Source organism: Salvia miltiorrhiza, unplaced genomic scaffold (genome assembly GCF_028751815.1).
Source record: "Salvia miltiorrhiza cultivar Shanhuang (shh) unplaced genomic scaffold, IMPLAD_Smil_shh original_scaffold_233, whole genome shotgun sequence".
NCBI lineage: Eukaryota > Viridiplantae > Streptophyta > Magnoliopsida > Lamiales > Lamiaceae > Salvia > Salvia miltiorrhiza.
The window spans coordinates 189,844-200,747 of record NW_026651507.1 but is presented as its reverse complement, the minus strand read 5'-3'; the positions used below and the strand labels follow the sequence as shown (position 1 = coordinate 200,747).

The window sequence follows — 10,904 nt, the reverse complement described above, 5'->3', positions numbered from 1 at the left end:
ATTTTCAGATACTCGTTAAAAATATCCGCACTAAAATAGGTTGCTAATTGTCGGATAGCCACAGTGCATTTCTGCAACGACGTGAGATAGTCGCGGCCACACGCATCGTTATTACTTTCCAAGTTCGAGGGACTATTGCTGTAGAATCTATTAATAGCATTCAAGGTTAAACATGACTCCTAGAGAGTTACCAAAATACGAATTTCTCTTTTTCTTCTTGCTTTTTCTTGGTTGGATCCACCTATCATCGCCGGCATAACCATAAAAAAGATCATTAAAACCCCCATTCGGAAGTAACCATCAACACCTTGCACAACATTGACTATCCGTAATAATAGCTCCTTTTGCATCCAAAAATACGGTCGGAAAAATGTTGGCCCGTACGTCGGATTGTCGTTGAAATAATCTTGCATAAGACGTAGATGGGCAGTCTCACGATCACGATAAACGAACCCCCTATTAGTAATAACACGTCGTTGGAGTGGTTGTGGTTGGGATAAAAATTGAGCAACCACTTTTTGTGAATCGGCGATGATATCCATGATTTCTTGCGTCTTCCCTTTGGATGAAGACGAAGTATCATCGAACCATTCAACTATTTTTTGGTGGAGGAGAAAGAAATGAAGAAGAAATAGAAAAAAAGATTGAAAAGGATGAATGAAATGGGAGAAATGAGGAGATTTATATAGGAAGAAAAATGAAAAAAATAACTAAAAAAATGGTCATAAGAGCACCCACAGTGGGTGACTCGATCATTGCAACTCGAGTCACCCACTGAGCGAGTCCCCCACTGCAGCAAGGAGAGATTTGAGTGAGACACGATAAATCGGGTGAGGCACGATGGCTTCAAGGTATGGCGCGCGTGTGACACGCGCCTAATTAAAAAAAAATTGATTTTTTTTAAATAGTCGTTTGGCAGACTTTTTTTTTTTTTTTTTTTAAACTCGGTCATTCGACCGTTGTATTCATTTTTCATTTTTTTTCCTCTCTCTCTCTCTCTCTCTTTCTCTCTTCTTTATATACTCATTATTTCTTCTTTCTCAAACACCATTCTTCTTCTATCTTCTTCCTCATTCTCTCTCAAATTGTCTAAAAAAAATGGATCCATACAATCTCAACTATTACAACCCCAACTGGGATCCCGACCTCTCTGGCGACTATCTTCCCGATTTTTCGATTTTCAACTTGGAGGAGGAACCTCGTCAAAGCGGCGAGGAGGAGGAGGAATCGCCCGCCCACAGTGCGTTGAAGCCCGAGAAAGGAGGGCGGCGGAAGGCGATGGCCTTCAAAGAGAAGGCGCCGACTCCTATGCCGGAGGAAGGAAGGACCCCCGTCACACCTACACCCCTGAGGAGACAGACCTTATTGTCCAAATTTGGACAGAGGAGACCAACGACGCCCTCCGCGGTGTCGACCTAAAGGGGGAGGCCTATTGGGGACGGATTCTCGACCGGGTAAACCCCCTCATTGGCGTCAACCTCAAAATCTGCCAAATAAAGGGACACTTCGCCCGGGTAAGTGCGGATGTGAAGTTATGGGAGAATATCTGGGTGGAGAAGTGCGCCAAGTGGCCTTCCGGCCATTCTGACGACATACTCCAATAGAAGGCCCAAATTATCTTCGTCGCTAGGAGCACTTCCGTCAACTTCACCTACTGGAATGCATGGAAGATGTTCCGAGTCAACCGGAGGTTCAAGTCTATGTACCTCGAGGGAGACGTACATGCCTCCAAGAGGATGAAGACGTCGGAGATGGGTGATTTCACCACCTCGGCGTCGGGTGAGAAAATCACGTCTTCCCTGCCGATTGGAAACAAAGCGGCGAAGGCGGCTAAGGGGAAGGGGAAGTCATCGTCATCACAAGCCTTGGAGGCTCCACCCGAGGCAAATGAGATGTTTGAGAAGTCCGACAGCAAGATCACCCGAATCATGGAGATGTACGACAAAAAGAATGCCCTCAAGAGGGGATCCATGACGATCGGGTCATGTTCATGTAGACTTCCGACATGACTCTGGAGCAGCTCGAACGGTACAAGCAACGGGTGGTGGAGATCATGGCTCGGCGAAGGGGCGGTGGAGAATAGATGGATTTTTTTTATGTAATTTTTAATTATGTCTTTAGTTTTTTTTTTAATGTAATTTTTAGGTTTTTAAAATTAATGCAATTTATTTTTTAAGTAAATTGTGTTATTTAAAATTGTGCAATTAAATTTAAATGAAAAATACAAAATTAAAACTAAAAAGATCAAGTCAACTATCAAGTCACCCCACTGTGGCCTCCTGACTCATTGTGGTCCCCATTCTATCAAGTCACCCCATTGTTGATGCTCTAAGAGCCACTGGAAAAAATAAATTAATAAATTTTTCGGCTGAAAAGAACTGTTGGATTCAAAAAATTTCAATTTCTTTATTATTATTATTTTTAATTAGACGCGTGAATGGGATGGAGTACAAGGGTGTGTATGCTCTAACTGCACCAAAAAAGGAATTTCTCCTAATAAAACACATCATGCGATTTACCTTTATCCACAAAACTTTTGAGATCCGTAACTGCAAAACAAAAAAGGAAAAACTCTAGAGATGAAATAAATTCTAAATTGTGATGGAAAAGAAAACAAGAAAAGACCCTTAACAAAATCTTGCAAGTCTCTCTGTCTCTCTCCACTTGTTTTGTATGTATATGTAAGCACATGTTTGGAAGCCCTATATAATTTGTCCCCAAGCTGTTCCACTCTCTCATGGAACAAGGTAACACTGCAGAGAGAGAGAAGAGAGAGAGAGTTTATGAGCCGAAAACCAATCGAAAACAAACCCACCCACCAAAATTCATTGGGCTTCTCAATTCTCACGACTCACAAAACCCACATTTTCAAATTTGAATGCCCTCTTAATAACTCTCTCACTCCCTCACTTGCCGCTCTCTCTCTCTCTCTTTGACTGCCTCGGCGTCTCCAATTTCCCAAAAGCCTCATTTGACCATCACTCTCTCTCCCCTTTATAACTTTCCCCCTCTCAGTCATTTCATCAAACAGTTTCCTCGCTGATCTCCAATCATGACCACCTCCGCCCACGACCCCATCTCCCTCAAGGTCAGGTTTCACGACCTCAGCATCGACTCCAGCCCCAGCACTGACTTCTGCAGCTCCACCCCCACCGCCTCCGACGAGACCACCTCCACCGAAATCAGCGACTCCTTCGTCGACAAGCAGATAGACGTCAAGGAATGCGCCGAGAGTGAGACCAGCTGCTGCAATGGCGGCGACGCCAACGAGGCCAGTTTTAGGAGTCTCTGCCCCTCCAAGCCGCACATGGCCAACGATAGGAGGTGGGATGCCATACAATGTGTGCAATCCAAGGATGGGGAGCTGGGATTAGGGCATTTCAAGCTGCTCAAGAAATTGGGATTTGGGGATATTGGGAGCGTTTATCTCGCGGAGTTGAGAAGCATGGGTTGCCTCTTTGCTATGAAAGTGATGGATAAAGGGATGCTGGTGAGTAGGAAGAAAGTGGTGAGGGCCCAAACTGAGAGAGATATTCTAGGTTTGTTGGATCACCCTTTTCTTCCTACTCTGTATTCGCATTTTGAAACGGACAAGTTCTCGTGCTTGCTCATGGAGTTTTGCAGCGGTGGCGACCTGCATTTGCTCCGCCAGCGCCAGCCCGGGAAGCATTTCACCGAGCAGGCTGCAAGGTTTGTGCTCTGTTTTTTCATCTACTACTCCTTTTATATCCATTGCTTATATAGCTTACTTGTTGAGATGAATGAAATTCAAGAATGTAAATGCTCTTGTAGAATGAATGAATGATTCATATTGTTCTTTGCCTCTGGAGAAAATGTGATTCTTGGATTTGTATGCTTAATGCTTGCTTCTGAGGCTTAATGCAATAGAATGTTGTCACTATATGCAACTGAAAAGTGATTTGTTGTTGGCATTGATAAGTTAGATTGGTTTCTCTTATGTGGTTGATGTGGATAGGTTTTATGCTTCGGAAGTACTGCTTGCGCTTGAGTATCTTCATATGATGGGAGTGGTGTATAGGGACTTGAAACCCGAAAACGTTCTCGTTAGGGAAGATGGGCACATCATGTTATCCGATTTTGATCTATCGTTGAGATGCTATGTGAATCCAACTCTCCTCACGTCCGGTGATGGTACATCTTGTACAATCTCCTCGTATTGCATCCAGCCGTCCTGCATTGATCCGGCCTGCAAACTGCCCGTTTGTGTCGAGCCTTCCTGTTTCCAGCCCTCGTGCTTCAAGCCTCGCCTCTTCACCTCAAAAGCAGTGAAAGCAAGAGGCGAGGGAACAAGGACAAGGACAAGGACAAGAACGCCTTTGGTGAGCTCGGATTCTCTCCCCGTGCTGGTTGCAGAGCCAACTGCTGCCCGATCCATGTCTTTTGTTGGGACACACGAGTACCTAGCCCCAGAGATTATCAGAGGAGACGGCCATGGCAGTGCTGTGGACTGGTGGACGTTTGGGATCTTCTTGTACGAGCTTCTTCATGGGAAGACGCCGTTCAAGGGCACTGGCAATAGAGAGACGTTGTTCAATGTTGTCGGGCAGCCCCTGAAGTTCCCGGAGGGCTCAGCGATCAGCTTCGCTGCCAAGGATCTGATTCGAGGACTGCTTGCAAAGGACCCTCAGAAGAGATTAGGATTCAAAAGGGGAGCCACAGAGATAAAGCAGCACCCTTTCTTTGAAAATGTGAACTGGGCACTCATCCGTGGCACGACGCCTCCTCAAATCCCTAAGCCGTTGGATCTCGCCTCGCTCAATCAGACGTTGAAGTCGTCGTTGCTGTCGAGTAACAAGAGTGCTACGGATTCAGAAAGGTCATCTGGCCCTTACTTAGACTTTGAATTTTTCTGAAACATAAAGTCTCATTGTTGTATTATTATGTATCCTTTGTGCTCATCTCTTTCTTGATTTCTAGTTCAGTTTTAGCAATTCTTTCTCATAATCTCTCTCTCTCTCTCTCTCTCTCTCTCTCTCTATCTAAAGAAGCATGCTGTTGGTAAGATCATGATGGGCTTCAGGGAATGACAGTAAATTGAGGCAGCTCTCAGCATTTTTTTTTTCTGAGAAAGGGGAAAATTTGTCTGCCTCTTCACAATTCTTAGATCACTTTTTCTATCTTTTAGTTGTTTTTTTCCATTGCACTTTTTTTTTGTTCATTTTTTTTCAGGAGTTGTGATGTTGTAAGGTGGAATGATGACTGCTTTATCTGTGGATTCCAAAAAAAAGAACAAATTGATTGGGACAAGTGATGAAACCGTTTAAAAACAGAGTTGAACAAGTGTCAATGTCAATTTGGAAATGGAATTTTTGTGGCAGTGCTTTAATCTTTGGGATTCTGCTCTTTCACCTGAATCATTCTGGAGATGTTTTATTCTTCTGTCCACAGGCTTTTATCTCTCTCTCTCTCTATCTCTCTGGAGAGAGAGAGATGCTTTTCTTTCTTTACATAAATGTGCTTTTTCCAGGATGAATGGAGTCGTCTCTTTTTCAACTTTACACAATGCCAAGGACTATATTTTTTTGCCCTTTTTGTCTTTTCACAATACATGTGTGCTTATAAAGTCTATTGACGACTTATTTCGAACTAATCAACCGGAGCTAAAATTCAATCGAGATTATAGTTATAATAAAATAAAAAATACTTTACTTTGTCAATCGAGAATAAATAAGCATTCAATGAAAAAGAGGAGGTGGTCTCCTGTACAACCGAGTGTACCGTATACTCGAGTTGTACCCGACACAGATCCTGACCAAGTTGAACTATTCTAACTCATTTTATATTTTTTTGAAATGACACCAATACTAACACGAAATGACACTAACACTAACACGATCTTGGAATGATATTAACACTATTTTATTTTATAAATGACATTATTTCGAAAATAACACTAACACTATTTTGTTTTACAAATGACATTATTTCGAAAATGACACTAACACTACATGTAAATGACACTAACACTATATTGAAATGACACTAACACTTGGCATTCGGGTAGAATAGTCTAGTTGGGTTAGATCCGAATCGTAGAATAGTCCAATTATGTTAGATCCGAGTCAAAATTCGGACGGTACAACCCGATTGTACTGTACACCCGGATGTACAGGAGATTTTGTGAATGGAAAAAAATGAAGTGGTAAACATCATTAAACTTTTTTATTCTTAATAACTAATATTAGAAAAATGTTTCAAGAATCTTTTAAAAAAGTAAATTTAGGTTTTTTTAAAAGCTTTATAATTACACTTTATGATATTCTTACTTATTTTAATTTGAAATATAATTTAGTAACTTAATATACACACCCACATTCATTTTTTTATTTTAATTTTTTGGTTTTTGAACAAGGTCTGATTTTTCATTTACAATACAAACTAGTACGCCCTCCCGTGCGATGCACATGCTACGAGATATTTATTTATTTTCATAATTCTAAATTAAGTAAAAATATTATTATTGATGAGTTAGATTAATTGGTAACAAAAAAATTATATTAATATAAATATTTTTATTTGATTTAAAATAGTTATAATAACAATATTATCAATTTCATGAGTATAATATTAAATTTAATGAATATTGTATAATAATAATAATAATAATAATAATAATAATAATAATAATAATAATAATAATAATAATAATAATAATAATAATAATAATAATAATAATTGTTAGAGTCAATGTTGACTGCGACAATGTTGAATTGAATGTTGATAACATTCGTGTTTTCAATGTTGGATTGAATGTTGATAACATTCATGGTGTCAACATTTCTGGGCTTCAACCAACATTGTGGAGTCTGCCTTGACTCTGTACTTTGACTCTCCATTGGTAATTGTATATATTTAATCATTACCATCCTTTCACGTTTTATTATTCGTTGGTTGTGGAATAAAGATTTTATGCTTGTCGACCACGTTTTTAATAAGTGGAAATGTGGTTTATCATGGTCCAAAGTAGTGGGCTGTTAGTTCCTATTTCAGGACCCATGATCCCTTCAACCAACATTCCAGACTGGTCGACTGGCAGTTTTCGGAGGTGGATTGCGGCGGTTGTAGGAAGCTTCTGAAAGTGGGAAGTGGAGGAAACTAACCACGACATAAAGGTCTATAAAAGCAGCAAGAAGCCTCATTCTTCCTTACGTTTTGGGAGTGCGTTTTCACCGACATAAAGGTCTATAAAAATAGTAAGAAGCCTCATTCTTCCTTACGTTTTGGGAGTGCGTGTTCACCGACCTAACATTCGCTCACAACCAACTCGTCACTTTGTCTTGTTGCAAACATGACACCAGTTCTTCAAACTTTACTTTGACGGCCAATCTATAAAGGCCCACTATGTATTGACGGGAGGTCAAGGGTAAGGGTTGAAGATCGAGGACATTGGAGCGTAGCAGACTGCTTTGTTCGAGTAACATTTGTTATTCGACTGTTTTGGGTTTCTGTGTTGTATCAACATTCTAGTGCAGAAAGTAGATAGGTTGATTTATCTTAGGCAGCTAATCTGTAATGATAGATCTCCAAGAGATCCAAATCTGTACTTTACTTTGTTGATTCAACATAATATTTTTAGCCTTGAGGCACTCAAAGTTATTTATATAATCCGTGAAAAATTATTCCTGTGTGTTATTCATTTTCGCTGCATGTTGGTTTCAATGTTATTAACATTCTGTTGATAACATTCTTCCCAACATTACTCTTTTTCTTGCACAGTAATACTTTATTGGTAATTTGAGGCACTAAACTCTTTCAATTGGCATCAAGAGCAGGTTCAACTTACTAAGAATCGATTCATGTGTGTAAAATTACCCCCAATGGATGTGTCTAATGCTTTGGTTCATCCTCCTACATTGGATAGTAGTGGAATAAACTATTCCTTGTGGAAAACTATGATGAAGATGTATATAAAATCCATTGATGAATGTGCCTGGGTTGCTGTGTTAGATGGATGGAATCCACTGCGTGTTACTGATGATGTTGGCAACATTACTCCTGAACCAGAAAGTCAATGGAGTGCAGATGAACGACTCATTTCCAGTCACAACTCCAGGGCTTTGAAGGCTATTTTCATCTCAGTTGATGTTCCTTGTTTTCGCATGATCTCTAACTGTGTTGAAGCTTGTGATGCTTGGTTTATTTTACAAGAACAATGTGAAGGATCAACAAGTGTTATAGCAACAAAATTGCGAATGTTGACCACAAAGTTTGAAATATTGAGAATGCGTGAAGATGAGACTATTCCAGCATATTATGAGAAGTTGTGTGAGATCTCAAATGAGGTGGTTGGTCTTGGAGAACCGATCAGCAACGAGAGACTTGTAAGTAAAATATTGAGATCACTTCCAGAAAGGTACAACATGAATATTTCTTCCTTTGAAGAAACTGGTGATGTTACTTCGATTAGAATTAGTGATTTGGTTAGTAAGTTAGTAACATTCGATATGAATCTTGAGCAGCAAAAAATTGATTACTATCTTAAGAATGTTGATTTTCATGTTGACAAATCTGCTTCTGCGATTGATGTTACTGACAAGCTGAGAGTACAGATGTTGATCCAGATGGCGGTGATGTTGATATTTCCATGTTGGTCACAACATGATAAAATATCTGAAGAAAGTGAATGTCAAGTCTGGAAACAAAAGGACATTTGCGATGTCAATGGGATCCTCATCCAACATCAGGAATGTTAAGAGGAACTTCTGTCCAACATCGGAGATTAGAAATGCTGACAACATTCAATGCAGAGGTTGTCAAGGCATGGGCCACTATGTAAATGAGAGTCCTACAGTTGCAAGAAAAAGACAAACTAGAGTTACAACCACTCTTAGTTCTTACTCAGAATTTGAGGAAGAACAATTTTTGTCGTCTGCAACTATTGATGAGGATTAAGTGTCAGAAGTTGGAGTGATAGAAGCCCTTGAAGAGCTTGATGTTATATCTGATGATGATATTGAACCAGATTTTATGAATGTTGGTAATAATGTTGATAACATTGCTCTAAACATTCAAGATGATGATGAAATGGAGATCTCCACTAATGCAACAAACTGGTATGAAATAATCTTTCTTGGTGAATTCAATACTAACATACCGGATGTTTCTTGTACTGCTGTTGTTGAAGAACATATGATTGATCTACTGAAAGAAATGGAGAACAATGAAGCCTTGTATGAAGAAGTGGACAATCAATGTGGAGAGCTAAGGAATGGCATATGTCTGTTGCTGGATGAGAATCGAAAGTCAAAAGATGAGGTTACCAGAAATGAAGGCCTTCTAACACAACGTGATGTTGAATTGGGTAAGCTAAAAGATAAGGTTGTTAGTGTTGAAAGAACATTTGAGTATCTAAACAAAGGTACCTCTGATCTTAATGAAGTGTTGTCTCAAGTTCAAACTGGTCGATGTGGATTATGATACATAACTGAAGGGTTCAATATGTTGACTGAACATCACAATATTACTGTGTGTGCTAAGGAGAGAAATGTTAGTGTGATCATGGAAAATGTTACTAACATAGGATTTTCACATGAAGATAAATCAAAGGGGAAGCCTAAGTCCTATGAGTGCCATTATTGCTCAACTCGAGGTCACATTAAATCCTATTGTGTTAAATGTCTCAGTGATGTTGATGATCTATCTGCTAAACAAATGTTTGATAGTTACCAGAGGAATGTTAGTAACAGTAGCAGGTTTGATTTTGGAGAAATGTCCAACACTGTAAAAAGATGATAAACCTTGCAATGTTGTATACACATCTTTACATGCTAACATTTCTGAAAGCTGGTATTTTGATAGTGGTTGTTCGAGATACATGACAGATTCTAAAGCGTTGCTCACTGACTATGGCTCAACAAATGGAGGAAATGTTACTTTCAGAGGAGGCATGTTGGTGAAGTTTGACAAGAACGTCTGTGAAGTGTTTGACAACATCAATCAAGGTGTGATGATGTGTAGGAGATCCTCTGACATCCTCAATCAAGGTGTTTGCCAAGCTGAGTGATATCGAGCTGCGATATCAAAGACTCAGTCATGTTGATCTCAAAAATCTCGAGAAACTCATTGCAAATGATGTTGTTCGTAGACTCCCAAAGTTTGTGATCAAACGAGATGTTGTATGCCAACCATGTCAGAAGAGGCAACAACTACGGATTGCATATCCAATGTTGTCAACATGCAACACCACCAAATGCTTTGAACTGTTACATATGAACTTGATGAGTTCTATTGAGGTAGAAAGTCATGGAGGTAAGAGGTATGTTCTTGTGTGTGCTGATGATTACTTAAATTATACATTGGTTGCATTCATGAAAGCAAAATGTGAAACTTTTTATCGGTTTGAGAAAGTGTATAAAATATTTGTTACCCAATATGAACTGAATGTTGGCAGAATCAGTCTTGATCATGGAAAAGTGTTTGAGAACATATTTTTTGATGACGTCTGCACTAACCATTGTTCATTTCATGAGTACTCGGCTCTCAAAACTCCTCACCAGACTAGTGTTGCAGTAAGGAATAATAAGATACTTCAAGAGATGGTGAGAGCAATGTTACATGCAAAGAGTTTGTCAAAATATTCGTGGACTGAAGCAGTCAACACTGCATGTCACATTATCAATCGAGGTTACTTGAGACCAAATGATGAAGATGTGTCAATGTTACTGGAAGAACATGAGGAATCTGAGCAAACATCTGAACAACAGAGAAATGCGAATGTTGACACAACATCTGATGTAACATCCAGTGACTCAACACCCAAACCTGAGTCAGCTGAAAACACTCCAGACTCCGATGATGAACATGGAAGACATTTTCTTCATAACTCTAGCAGGCGCGATCCTCTAGGACATGTTAGAAAGAATCACACGAATACTCAACTTATT

At 39.6% G+C, this 10,904-nt stretch overlaps 1 protein-coding gene across 1 annotated transcript; it reads left to right on the top strand.

The window, feature by feature from the left end:
* The first annotated feature begins 2,616 nt into the window (after positions 1-2,616).
* On the top strand, positions 2,617-4,965 carry LOC131003595 (serine/threonine-protein kinase D6PKL2-like). Its single transcript, XM_057930120.1, has 2 exons — positions 2,617-3,690; positions 3,977-4,965. Exons 1-2 carry the CDS (start codon positions 3,053-3,055, stop codon positions 4,872-4,874), a joined length of 1,536 nt encoding a protein of 511 aa, XP_057786103.1. The 5' UTR covers positions 2,617-3,052; the 3' UTR covers positions 4,875-4,965.
* Positions 4,966-10,904: the final 5,939 nt, after the last annotated feature.

Coding starts and splice junctions, on each gene's coding strand:
- LOC131003595 (XM_057930120.1), top strand. CDS start 3,053: ATGACCACCTCCGCCCACGACCCCATCTCCCTCAAGGTCAGGTTTCAC. Junction 3,691..3,976: donor TTCACCGAGCAGGCTGCAAG/GTTTGTGCTCTG, acceptor TGATGTGGATAG/GTTTTATGCTTCGGAAGTAC.